This window comes from Engystomops pustulosus, chromosome 2, assembly GCF_040894005.1.
Source record: "Engystomops pustulosus chromosome 2, aEngPut4.maternal, whole genome shotgun sequence".
Taxonomy (NCBI): Eukaryota; Metazoa; Chordata; class Amphibia; order Anura; family Leptodactylidae; genus Engystomops; species Engystomops pustulosus.
In genome coordinates, this window is record NC_092412.1 from 56,479,106 (window position 1) to 56,493,594 (window position 14,489).

A 14,489-nucleotide genomic window follows, 5' to 3' on the forward strand; every position below is an offset into this window, starting at 1 on the left:
GTAAGATACTAAAACGGTTGGGACAATACAATGGGACAATACAATATACATATTGGGACATACAATTCTTAAATGCAATAAGTTTCAATTCAATTATAGCTGACATCAACTAAGCTTAAGTATTTTAGTATATTGAGTAAAAGCACGCACATATTTGCTATGTGTTTGTTGCTATCAGTAACTTTCAACAGGGAGAAACAGGTTGTGCCCTTAAGCATCTCCTCTTTGACATATTAGCATACAGAGAGGTCACACCCTACTATGTAATGACTAAATCTTCATAACTTGGAATCAATCAAAAGAGGACTGCTACAGTCCTTTCATCCACCATGAAGACGCTGCTTGTTGTGCTCCTGCTGTCAGGCATTGCAGTCATTAGAGCCTCTGACACCTGCGCCACCGACAGTAAGTTTACAAATCCCATCACTTTCTGCACACATAATAGGAAACTCTGAGAATGGGGATAACATCATTCCTATTGGAAGATGGTTATTATCGAAATAATTTTTGGAAGTTTTATGAAATGTTTATTGCTATTTTTATTATTACATATTATAACCTGGATAGTTGTGTGTACTTATATATAACAATCAGGGCGGTGCCAGTACTGGGCATACCTGGGCAAGTACCAGGGCCCAGAGCTACAGGGGGGCCCACATAAGACTGTACGTATGGAATCCATAGGGGTGAGTGAGGTTGTATCTAATTAATTCATGGGGGTGAGGGGGCTCTATATAAAATAACCATGAGGGGGCTGTTTGGTATGATAAACTTAGAATATTTTAGGGAACAGGAGACTGTTTTAGTTTCTGAAATTTTAATGTTGCCACGTGAGTTCATTGCAAAGGGACCCACTGAGGCTCTATCGCCAAGGGGCCTACTGAAACCTGGAACTGGCCCTGATAACCATAGAAGTAGGTGTGGAAAGTATATAACACATAATAAATCTAGCATATGCCATACAGTGCCCAACTATAAAATAAATCTTTTCAGGGTTGTGGTGAAAACCTATATATTCAGAGATGGATTTGTACTGACCATAGTTCAGTCCATAGGTCATTGTCATGTATGAATCATGGAAGAAGTTTCTTAACTGTTGACCTGCAGTCTCCGTATCAAACTTTCCACTCCAGCTTTGAATATGAGACTACTATTTTGGATCTAATACATGCTATTAGTTTTGCATACTCTTTTCATGTAACTGCATTATTACTGTTCCACATGTTAGTAGAGGGTAAAAATTAGGGGATTTTTTTGAGCCAGGCGCCAAAAATTTGCATAGGTAGGGAGCGGTGTAGGGAGTGGGATGGAGTTGCAGCGTCGAACCCCGGAGCTGGACCGTGGTCCAGAAGGTATATGAGAAAAAGAGAAAAATGGGGTTTGTGGATAGACGCGCTACATCCGAATGAGGGTAATTAGGGTTTTTTATTGATTAGTATTGTGACAACGCGTTTCAACACCGTAACGGTGTCTTCATCAGGTCTAAAAACATTATAGGTAGGTTACAAAGACAAAAGACAAAAGCAGAGAACATATAACAAAGCATAATTAGTAAAATTAGTATAGATGGTTTGGTTAATGTGATTAGTAAAAAGTGGAAATAGATACTAAATACAGATTGGTTATGGACAATAATAGTATAATGAGAAAAATACAATGGGGGATATGTATTGGACATATAAAAGTGAGATAAAAAAAGATGATGCATAACAGTTGCAAAATAATGATATTGTTGATACATGATTAATTGATACATCATTAATAAGTATGGTAACACTTTATGCTTTGTTATATGTTCTCTGCTTTTGTCTTTTGTCTTTGTAACCTACCTATAATGTTTTTAGACCTGATGAAGACACCGTTACGGTGTTGAAACGCGTTGTCACAATACTAATCAATAAAAAACCCTAATTACCCTCATTCGGATGTAGCGCGTCTATCCACAAACCCCATTTTTCTCTTGTTCCACATGTTACTATATCGGTACTTACTGGTTGACTCTCTCTCCTCCCCCAGCCTACCCTCCACCTAAAAAGAACAAGTGAAAACTTTTCTTCTATCCAAATTTTCTTGAATTTTATAAAATTCTCCTGACCCCTTGTTAACATTGAATAACTTTCACCCAAAATTGTGTAATTTGTAGTTCTCAGCCATATATTCACCATAGGAGGATTTTTCGATATCCAATTCTTAACTATGCAGAATCTTGCCAAAAACAAAAGCTTATAGCGTCACTGGTAGAATTGATCCGGGGGCCCGAGTGGGCCCCTCAAGCACCCCAGGTCCCTGGCACCTGCCCGGGTTGGCCTGGTGCTGGCACCTGTGTATGACTGACTATGATCTAATCTGTATGGACATTCTTTCCATGGTCACTGGTTGGTATATGAAGCAGTAGGAAATAAGCTCAAGGATGACATCTTCTTCCAAGTTTAACAAAAACCAAGTGCCCTTCTGCATTGCAGGATTTCTGCATTAAATGCAAGCCCTCAATTAGTTTAATTTAGTTGCACGCAATATAATTTACAATTATTGAAAGACTAAACAATAACATTGAAATCTGCTGCTATTAGTGCTATAACAAATTGTAAGAATTAGACAACCTGTCCCACTAAGCTGAAGAAGATATTATTGTTTATTCTCTTAATATATTCAGTTTTTCAACAGTTAAGGCAGTGACTAGCAGCAACTAACTTGTAAAGATAAAGATGTCAACAATAGGGATTTAGAGAGTGTCACATGGCTTTCATCATCAAATCTGTCTCAGTAGAAAAACATTTGGGATTATGTTTTCAAGAAAGCGACAAGTAGGAGGATAAACGGAATAAATCAGATATTTATGGATAGATATATCCTTATGTGGTAAGGGAAGGATTATATTACTCAATTTACTTGAATGAGTCAGTGGATATTAACTAGATATTCATTAAGAAAGCATCAAGACTAGAGATGAGCGAGCACTAAAATGCTCGGGTACTCGTTATTCGAGACAAACTTTTCCCGATGCTCGAGAGCTCGTCTCGAATAACGAGCCCCATTGAAGTCAATGGGAGACTCGAGCATTTTTCAAGGGGACCAAGGCTCTGCACAGGGAAGCTTGGCCAAACACCTGGGAACCTCAGAAAAGGATGGAAACACCACGGAAATGGACAGGAAACAGCAGGGGCAGCATGCATGGATGCCTCTGAGGCTGCTTAATCGCACCATTATGCCAAAATTATGGGCAACAGCATGGCCATGACAGAGTGACAGAATGAAGCTAGATAGCATCTAAAACATCCAATAATTGACCCTGACACTATAGGGGACTTCATGCAGAGGCAGCGGCAGCAGCGGCAGGCTAGAGAGTGGCATGGCGACATACCCTAAATGGACTCAGGCTTCAAACCAATGGGTGGCAGAGAGGAACCAAAGGAGGTGAGCAAGAAGCGCTCAAATAATATCGGTACATGATAAAAGTTTGCCAGTATATTTTGTGGATTACACAGCAGGGTGGCGACAAAGTTAACATGGAAGCCATGAAAACAACCCAAAATTCTGCCTGACACAGCTCGTTTGATAAGGGGACCATGTATGGAGGCAGTGAACTAGTAGTAGATTAAAGGTGCTGCAGTTAAAACTATGTTAGTTGGATCTTGGCATGGAGCTGGCGCTCCGCTGCCAGGCGAGCTTTCGCCAATCCAAGCCCCTGTCTCTAGGCTACTCCCCAAACAGCACTTCTAAGAACCTTTCGGATAAAATCAAGTGTAGTAGCGTTCTTATAAGTTTAGGATATGGCGGGTGAGGGGAATGGAAACAGATGCGCAAGAAGCGCTGAAATAATATTGGTAAATGATAAAAGTTTGCCAGTATATTTTGTGGATTACACAGCAGGGTGGCGACAAAGTTAACAAGTTTGTTGTGGAAGCCATGAAAACAACCCAAAATTCTACCTGACACAGCTCGTTTGATAAGGGGACCATGTATGCCTACAGTTCATGCCAGTCGCTGCTCTGGCTGCCAGTCTCCTTTCGAATACAGTTTAAAATAATAACCCTCATCCATAAAGCTCTGTATAATGCTGCACCCCCCTACCTCTCCTCTCTTATCTCAGTCTATCGCCCAACCCGTGCTCTTAGATCCGCCAGTGATCTTAGATCAACCTCTACCCTAGTGCGGACCTCCCACTCGCGTCTCCAAGACTTCTCTAGAGCTGCACCAATTCTATGGAATGCTCTGCCCCGGACTATCAGACTAATACCTAACCTCCAAAGTTTCAAACGTGCTCTTAAAACCCATTTCTTTAGGCAAGCCTATAACACTCATTAATTGCATGAAGTTTTAACTCTTCTACTAACCCGTCCTGTGTCGTCCTCCCATCTGTTATCCAGCAACCAACAGGCACCAGACTTCTATGCAGTCCCATTCACCCTGGACCTGGTGACGGCTGAGTGGTTCAAGCGACAGCAATTCCATTTATTATATTTTGTTCTATTCCCTAAGAAGAATGGCTTGACCATTAAAAATTCTTTTACCTCGTGTTACCCCATCATCTTCATAAACCGTAAGCTCTGGCGAGCAGGGACCTCACTCCTGTTGTTCCATACAAATGTTGTGCTCTGTTACATTACATTTGTATTTGTTTCCTATGATTTGTAAAGCGCTACGGAATATGATGGCGCTATATAAATAAAGATTATTATTATTATTATTATGGAGGCAGTGGACTAGTAGTAGATTAAAGGTGCTGCACTTAAAACTATGTTAGTTGGATCTTGGGATGGAGCTGGCGCTCCGCTTCCAGGCGAGCTTTCGCCAATCCAAGCCCCTGTCTCTAGGCTACTCCCCAAACAGCACTTCTAAGAACCTTTTGTATAAGATCAAGTGTAGTAGCGTTCTTATAAGTTTGGGATATGGCGAGAGAGGGGAATGTAAACAGATGCGCAAGAAGCGCTGAAATAATATTGGTAAATGATAAAAGTTTGCCAGTATATTTTGTGGATAACACAGCTGGGTGGCGACAAAGTTAACAACTTTGATGTGGAATCCATGAAAACAACCCAAATTTCTGCCTGACACACCTCGTTTGATAAAGGGACGATGTATGGAGGCAGCTATATGGACGACTTTTGGAGGTAGCAATGGAGACAACGTGTGGAGGCTGCTATGGATTTAATTTGGATTACAATTTAATTTGGATAGTGCCTGTATGTGGCAGTCCAAAAAAGTTTTCAAACCAGAGGAGCAGGTAGGTGGCCCTCCAGAAAAATGGAATAGATTGAGTGCCTGTATGTGGCAGTCCAAAAAAGTTTTCAAACCAGAGGAGCAGGTAGGTGGCCCTCCAGAAAAATGGAATAGATTGAGTGCCTGTATGTGGCAGTCCAAAAAAGTTTTCAAACCAGAGGAGCAGGTAGGTGGCCCTCCAGAAAAATGGAATAGATTGAGTGCCTGTATGTGGCAGTCCAAAAAAGTTTTCAAACCAGAGGAGCAGGTAGGTGGCCCTCCAGAAAAATGGAATAGATTGAGTGCCTGTATGTGGCAGTCAAAAAAAGTTTTCAAACCAGAGGAGCAGGTAGGTGGCCCTCCAGAAAAATGGAATAGATTGAGTGCCTGTATGTGGCAGTCCAAAAAAGTTTTCAAACCAGAGGAGCAGGTAGGTGGCCCTCCAGAAAAATGAAATAGATTGAGTGCCTGTATGTGGCAGTCCAAAAAAGTTTTCAAACCAGAGGAGCAGGTAGGTGGCCCTCCAGAAAAATGAAATAGATTGAGTGCCTGTATGTGGCAGTCCAAAAAAGTTTTCAAACCAAAGGAGCAGGTAGGTGGCCCCCCAGAAAAATTGAATAGATTGAGTGCCTGTATGTGGCACTCCCAAAAATTGTTTAAAACAGAGGACCGGGTCGGTGGCCCTCCAGAAAAATTAAATGCATAAAGTACTATAGCTAGAGCCAGTGGGCCCTGTCAAAAAATAGCCAGTTTCCTCTGCTTTACTGTACAAAGAGGAGGAGAAGGAGGAAAATGAGGAGGAGGAGGAGTGGATAAATTATTCAGGTTGAGCTTCCTTCACCTGGTGGAGATTGGAAATTATGAGAAATCCAGGCTTTATTCATCTTAATAAGCGTCAGCCTGTCAGCGCTGTCAGTCGACAGGCGTGTACGCTTATCGGTGATGATGCCACCAGCTGCACTGAAAACCCGCTCGGACAAGACGCTAGCGGCAGGGCAGGCAAGAACCTCCAAGGCGTACAGCGCCAGTTCGTGCCACATGTCCAGCTTTGAAACCCAGTAGTTGTAGGGAGCTGTGTGATCATTTAGGACGATGGTATGGTAAGCTACGTACTCCCTCACCATCTTTCTGTAAAGATCAGCCCTACTCTGCCGAGACTGGGGACAGGTGACAGTGTCTTGCTGGGGTGACATAAAGCTGGCAAAAGCCTTGTAAAGCGTACCCTTGCCAGTGCTGGACAAGCTGCCTGCTCACCTACTCTCCCTCGCTACTTGTCCCGCAGAACTACGCACTCTGCCGCTAGCGCTGTCAGAAGGGAAATACTGTTTCAGCTTGTGCACCAGGGCCTGCTGGTATTCATGCATTCTCACACTCCTTTCCTCTCCAGGGATGAGAGTGGAAAGATTTTGCTTGTACCGTGGGTCCAGGAGAGTGAACACCCAGTAATCGGTGCTGGAATAAATTCTTTGAACGCGAGGGTCACGGGATAGGCAGCCTAGCATGAAATCTGCCATATGCGCCAGAGTACCAACGCGTAAGAATTCACTCCCCTCACTGGCCTGACTGTCCATTTCCTCCTCCTCCAACTCCTCCAACTCCTCTTCTTCTGCCCATACACGCTGAACAGTGAAGGACTCAACAATGGTCCCCTCTTGTGTCTCGCCAACATTCTCCTCCTCTTCCTCCTCATCCTCCTCCACCTCCACCTCCTCCGATATGCGCTGAGAAACAGACCTAAGGGTGCTTTGGCTATCAACAAGGGAATCTTCTTCCCCCGTCTCTTGTGACGAGCGCAAAGCTTCCGACTTCATGCTGATCAGAGAGTTTTTCAACAGGCCAAGCAGCGGGATGGTGAGGCTGATGATGGCGGCATCGCCACTGACCATCTGTGTTGACTCCTCGAAGTTACTCAGCACCTGACAGATATCAGACATCCACGTCCACTCCTCATTGTAGACTTGAGGAAGCTTACTGACCTGACTACCAGTTCTGGTGGAAGTTGACATCTGGCAGTCTACAATCGCTCGGCGCTGCTGGTAAACTCTGGATAACATGGTCAGTGTTGAATTCCACCTCGTGGGCACGTCGCACAACAGTCGGTGAGCGGGCAGTTGGAGGCGGCGCTGCGCTGCCCTGAGAGTGGCAGCATCTGTGCTGGACTTCCTGAAATGCGCACAGATGCGGCGCACCTTCGTGAGCAAATCAGACAGATTGGGGTATGTCTTGAGGAAACGCTGAACTATCAGATTTAACACATGGGCCAGGCATGGCACATGTGTCAGTCTGCCGAGTTGCAGAGCCGCCACCAGGTTACGGCCGTTGTCACACACAACCATGCCTGGCTTCAGGTTCAGCGGTGCCAGCCACAGATCAGTCTGCGCCGTGATGCCCTGTAATAGTTCTTGGGCGGTGTGCCTTTTATCGCCTAGGCTCAGCAGTTTGAGCACCGCCTGCTGTCGCTTAGCGACGGCACTGCTGCTGTGCCTAGAGCTACCGACTGATGGCGCCATGCCCACGGATGGTAGTTCGGAGGAGGCGGTGGAGGAGGGGTGGGAGGAGGAGGAGGCATAGTAGGCCTGAAACACCTGGACCGAGGTAGGCCCCGCAATCCTCGGCGTCGGCAGTATATGACCAGCCGCAGGGTCAGACTCGGTCCCAGCCTCCTCCAAGTTAACCCAATGTGCCGTCAGCGATATATAGTGGCCCTGCCCGGCAGCACTCGTCCACATGTCCGTGGTCAGGTGGACCTTGTCAGAAACGGCGTTGGTCAGGGCACGGATGATGTTGTCTGACACGTGCTGGTGCAGGGCTGGGACGGCACATCGGGAAAAGTAGTGGCGGCTGGGGACCGAATACCGAGGGGCAGCCGCCGCCATGAGGTTGCGAAAGGCCTCGGTCTCTACTAGCCTATAGGGCAGCATCTCCAGGCTAAGCAATCTGGAGATGTGGACATTAAGGGCTTGGGCGTGCGGGTGGGTTGCACTATATTTGCGTTTCCGCTCCAGCGTCTGGGGTATGGAGAGCTGAACGCTGGTGGATGCTGTGGAGGATCGTGGAGGCGACGATGGGGTTTTTGTGGCAGGGTCCTGGGCAGGGGGCTGACTAGCAGCTGACACAGGGGAAGGAGCAGTGGTGTGCACGGCCGGAGGTGAACGGGCTTGTTGCCACTGAGTGGGGTGTTTAGCATTCATATGCCTGCGCATACTGGTGGTAGTTAAGCTATTAGTGGTGGAACCCCTGCTGATCCTGGTTTGGCAAATGTTGCACACCACAGTCCGTCGGTCATCCGGTGTTTCCTTAAAGAACCTCCAGACTTCTGAAAATCTAGCCCTCGCCGCAGGAGCCCTCGCCACGGGAGCTTCACTAGTTGACACATTTGGCGCTGATGCACCAGGTCTGGCCCTGCCTCTCCGTCTGGCCCCACCACTGCCTCTTCCAACCTGTTCTGGTCGAGGACTCTCCTCCGTCTCAGAAGCACTGTGTTCACCCGGCCTATCAACCCAGCTTGGGTCTGTCACCTCATCATCCTCCGATCCCTCAGTCTGCTCCCCCCTCGGACTTCCTGCCCTGACAACAACTTCCCCACTGTCTGACAACCGTGTCTCCTCATCGTCGGACACCTCTTTACACACTTCTTCCACTACGTCAAGAAGGTCATCATCACCCACAGACTGCGACTGGTGGAAAACCTGGGCATCGGAAAATTGCTCAGCAGCAACCGGACAAGTGGTTTGTGACTGTGGGAAGGGTCCAGAAAACAGTTCCTCAGAGTATGCCGGTTCAAATGCCAAATTTTCCTGGGAGGGGGCAGACTGGGGGGGAGGAGGCTGAGGTGCAGGAGCTGGAGGAGTGCCGATTTCGGTGACATGGGTGGACTGCGTGGAAGACTGACTGGTGGACAAATTGCTCGAAGCATTGTCGGCAATCCACGACATCACCTGTTCGCACTGTTCTGGCCTCAACAGTGCTCTACCACGAGTCCCAGTAACTTCAGACATGAACCTAGGGAGTGTAGCTCTGCGGCGTTCCCCTGCTCCCTCATAAGCAGGTGGTGTCTCACCCCGCCCAGGACCACGGCCTCTGACCCCTGCAGTAGTTGGACGCCCACGTCCCCGCCCTCGTCCTCTACCCCTAGCCCTCGGGTTAAACATTTTGAAAATGAGAGTTATAACTTTAATTTTTAACTTTTTTTTGTGTTTTTTGGTTTTTTTTGTGTTTTTTAGTTTTTAAAACCAAACGATGCTATCCTATTGCTATGGCTATTTTCTAGCCAAGTATGAAAGCACACTGCTATGCCAGATGAGATGACGCTGAGTTATTAAAAAAATAAACGTAAAATAAAAAAGGAAATGGCAGACTGTGCCTAATTGAAATCCAACCCCTAATAAATTTTCCCACTTCGGTCTTTGCGATGGATATGTGCGTCACTAAGCGCAAAACACAGCGGTCGCAAGTCTCACAACAAATTGCTCACAATTTGCTAGTAGATGCACTGCAGCAAGTACAGCCACCAGCAGATCAACCAGAAATCAAATATATATAACGCTACTGTAGGCGTAAGTAAGCCGTTTGGATTCTCCTATGGCTATTTTCTAGCCAAGTATGAAAGCACACTGATGAGATGACGCTGAGTTATGAAAAAATAAACGTAAAATAAAAAGGAAATGGCAGACTGTGCCTAATTGAAATCAAACCCCTAATAAATTTTCCCACTTTGGTGTTTGAGGTGGATATGTGTGTCACTAAGAGCTAAACACAACGGTAGCAAGTCCCCCTGCAAATTCCTCACAATATGGTACTAGCTGCACTACTAGTGCCAGCAAGCCCAGCCACAAGCAAACAAAAAAAAAAAAGTATAACGTTATTGTAGCCCTAAGAAGGGCTGTTGGGTTCTTGTTGAATCACTCCTGCCTAACACTATTCTAATAGAACACCCTAACGCTTTCCCTGACCAGCAGCAGCTCTCTCCCTAGCGGCATCCAGACACAGAATGATCCGAGCAGCGCGGGCAGCGGCTAGTCTATCCCAGGGTCACCTGATCTGGCCAGCCAACCACTGCTATCTACGTGTAAGGGTACCACGTCATGCTTGGTGGAGTGCAGAGTCTCCTGGCTTGTGATTGGCTCTGTTTCTGGCCGCCAAAAAGCAAAACGGCGGGAGCTGCCATTTTCTCGAGCGGGCGAAGTATTCGTCCGAGCAACGAGCAGTTTCGAGTACGCTAATGCTCGAACGAGCATCAAGCTCGGACGAGTATGTTCGCTCATCTCTAATCAAGACTATGAGGCTACACTAGTCAAATCAGAAAGTTTCTTAGAGGTAATCGCCCAAAGTTCTCATAGTGCAGAATTACTTTCCAGATTTACTAGAAGCTCTGTAAACTTTTAAGATATACTAGACCATTAAATTAAAGATATACTAGACTATTAAATAGTTAAAGGGGTTTTCGAATGACATAATCTTAGCAAAGTTCCTTTGGTACAGTGCTTGGTATATAGCAAAATGACCATCTTCCTCTTCCAAACACTAAAATCTCTTCCAACATTGTTTTGTTTTGTCCCCCGGTGAGCTTATATTAATGACCTATCCTATAAGATTCTATATGAGTTACATCTCTCGACTCTTTTATGACTGTACAACACATGTTGTATGTCCTTAAACAGTGCATACTGCATCCACTATTTGCCCCGAACCAAACATCCCTACCAGCACACAAACAAGCAACAAGGTGTCCAATGATGTAAAAAAAATCTCCCTTCTTTATTAGGTTGTATAAAATATAGCATGTATGAGATAGGGCATTGCAAAACGCAAACATTTTGACTATATAGAGTCATGGTCATGGTCGCTAATTGCCCTGCAGCCTCCACTGATTAAAGGGAATCTGTCACTGGAGGGTCTTTTAGAACAGTGGACCCGTTCCCAGAGACACAGGAATTAATAATACAAACATGCTTTTGAAATAGCAGTTCTATGGGGAGGGGGGGGGTTAATAAGCTATATAAACTTTATCTGGCTCCCTGCCAGCTTTCATATGTAAGTCCCTTGGGCGTGAATGGAGCCGGGCGCCCCCACTCGTAAGGGAATTGCCATCTTTCATAAAATCAAGCTTTCAACATCTAGACTTGCATGTGAAAACTGGCACTGGTAAAATTTAATTTAGTTTATTTAAAAAACAATAGAAGTCAGAGCATTTATTACAAAACATATTTGTATTATACATTCCTGTGTCTGTGGGAACCTGTCCCCTGTTTAAAAAGACCCTCTGATGACAGGATCCCTTTAAAAAAGAGATTTGATTGTTACTTTATGCCTTTAAAGAGATTTCCCCAAGAAAGCAAATTCTCACATCTCAATCCCCTAGTGATGTTAACACAATAAAGATCACTTTTTACTTCACAATTTTACGCCGTTTTATTGCTGTTTTAGCTCCTATCACTCTCTAGGCTGCTCAGTGTAAGATTCCAAGCAAACACTTTGTAACAATGTGGTTACATTATCAGGGTACTGGTGTACACTCTCATCTGGCTTCTGTACTAACACACTCAACACATAGAGAGAGGTGAGACAGATCAGAGATGCATGAGATACATGATGCCTATTACACAAAGGCTGCAGACTGTTACACTGTGAGCTCTGATACATCTCACAGATATGTGCCTGCCTCCCCCTTCCCCCGGATCACTTATCTGCTTGTAGCTTGCAGCCTCTCTCTCTGCTCTCGGCTCTGTCCTGGCAGGAAGTGATCAGTGTATGTGTTTCTGCACGATCTTACACAAAAATCCAAGATGGCGCCCAACCCTTAGTCAGAAATTACAGGGTTGTGTCTAGGGGAAATTGTGTACAGCAGGACTAATAGAGACAAGTTGGACTTATATCTGTAAAATGCTGCATTGGATTTGACACCTGGACTAAATAGATGATCGTGGTGAACAATGATTAACTTAACTCAGGTGAAGGAAGGATCAGAGCTTGACATTCCTTGTATTTGAGTTTGCTTTTCTTCACAATAAAGATTTGTCTGAAAAGACTATAAAGTGACCTACTCAGTGCTGCTTTCACTTGTAGGGTGATTTGGGACCTAGAAGATGCCCTTTAAATAGAATATTATTACAATATAACAAGATATCAATGTCTGTACATATTTCTATAAAACCATAGTCTATGCTTGAGGAGAAGCCTCCTTTAGATCAATGTCTAGCCCCTTGTCTAGGAATGCCCTGATGTAGTTCAGCTACTGCTCATATGCCAGATAAGGGAAGTGGGAACACACAATGTACCATAGGGCAGTAATGTTTGCGCAAGGCATCACTAAAAGACAATTATGTGATTGCTCAATTTGGATGTTTGTGCTGCAGGAACTGGATGAAAATGAAAAAGTCAGAGGAAAAGCTGTGATAGGACACATTGCCAAACAATAGCCTGTTCTTTACTTATTTTATGGATTGTGCATTTTGGGTCCAAGTATTTAGGAACAGTCAATAATTGGGGTTGACTTTAACAGAGTTGGAATTGTCTCTACATGATTAATGGAGCATCATGGGAGGCTCCAGCTAAGGATACCCTATATCAGTGATGGCGAAAGTTTTAGAGGCCGAGTGCCCAAACTGCAAACCGAAACCTACTTAATGTTCAGAAAGTGCCAATATGGAAATTTAATCCTGATTATCCCTAAACTCTTAAAATCAGGAATTGTACAAGTATACGAATTGTAGATGCAAAACATGTGGTGCTTGTTTATGTTTGGGGGCAGTTCCTCCCTGTAGAGTTTGAATGCCACATCTGAACGCGGCCTAATATCGTCATTATAGATAACTAGAAAACCTGCAACAGTCCTGTGTTAGTGAAAAATAAATAGGGAGCTACTAAGTTGAGCAGTCCTGTTTTACATGGGACTGTTGGAATTCCCAAACCCCATACATTACACAGGACTTTGGAGGTCTGCCCCCCCCCCCTTTTTTTTTTTTTTAAGAAATATTTTATTGGAAATAAAAAAAAAGAAGTATGCATGCAATTGTATATAATAAACATTTTACATGTCTATCCCGATACATCAGTAGTTATGCTAGTTAGCAATTATGCTGGTTAGTTGGGTTAGAACATGTGTAGTAGTGCTTCTTCATTAATCCAAAACTTGGACTTTACTTAGGCCGGTCAGTACCACTGGTTCCTTAAGTTGTCAATCAACAATTGGGTAAGAAAACAAACATTCTTTGTAATTTCTTGTGGTGGTGATCTTGCCTCATGGTGCTGTGGTGGCGAATGGCTAAGTCACTCAGTGTAGCATTGGGAACTGGTCCAAGTCTCCCATTGGTCTTCAAAGTGAGTTGTTCTCCCGTTTTGTATAGCTATGGCTTTTTCATACGCACACGTGGTATTTAATTGTCTTATTACTTCATCCACTGGTGGACATAGGGAGTCCTTCCAATGCCTTGTTATGATGAGCTTGGTAGACATAAGTAGTTGTGCCGGTACTGTTGATTTTTTTTTTCTATTTCTGCTATGTCTATTAGCAGCAGAGCTTGTTGGGGTGATAAACATATTGGCTTTTTATATATGTGGGATAAAATATTAGAGATGTTGTTCCATAATGGTGAGATGAAAGGAGGTCTGCCCCTTTTATTTTCTTACCTAGGTAACAAAAGACAGGTGTCTAGCTGCAGCAGTCCTGTGTAGAATATGGTACAATAGCATGCAGAAGTTCTTTAGTTACTGACAGGGCTTCCCCACCCTGCAACCCTATATTCTACACAGGGTTGCTGCAGTTTTCTTCCTTACTTACTTCTTACAACATGTGGGAAAGAATCAGTGGCTGAGTTAGCAGATGCTATGATAGCATCCAGCATCAGGGATTCCTCCTGAAGAAACTTCATAAAGAGCAGGTAGCGCAAGAGCAGGAAGCTCAGCTGGCCTAGCGCTCCGGGATCAGATGTGGGACACAGGGCAATTCTGGACGTAGCTGGGGCCACTGCACGCATGCCGACAGAGCGGGCTCTGCGTGCCATAGGTTCGCCACCGCTGCTATAAATGAACCAGAGCAAAGACTCGCTGATCAAGTCAGCTCTCTCTGGTGGACCGTCCTGTTCACTTATTACAACATTGTCTATTCATAACTCCAAAACATATAAACCAGTAAAGCAACTATGTCCCAAAAAGGTTTCATCATTGCATCTTCTAAGGGTCTCAAAAATAATATACATGTCATCTAGTGTCATCCTCAGAAATGCTGCTCCACTCGACACAGTGACGTAATAGACTACAAATTATTTCCTAATATATTTGTACCAGGTCAA

The 14,489-nt window shown here is 44.6% G+C and overlaps 1 protein-coding gene across 1 annotated transcript in view; it reads left to right on the forward strand.

Moving 5' to 3' along the window:
* Positions 1–301: 301 nt before the first annotated feature.
* Positions 302–14,489, forward strand: part of LOC140117028 (uridylate-specific endoribonuclease A-like) — a 40,853-nt gene continuing 26,665 nt past the window's right edge. The window contains exon 1 of the mRNA XM_072133461.1: positions 302–405. Within this exon, the coding sequence (XP_071989562.1) occupies positions 330–405 (76 nt within the window). The 5' untranslated portion in view covers positions 302–329. The remainder of the gene's footprint in view (positions 406–14,489) is intronic.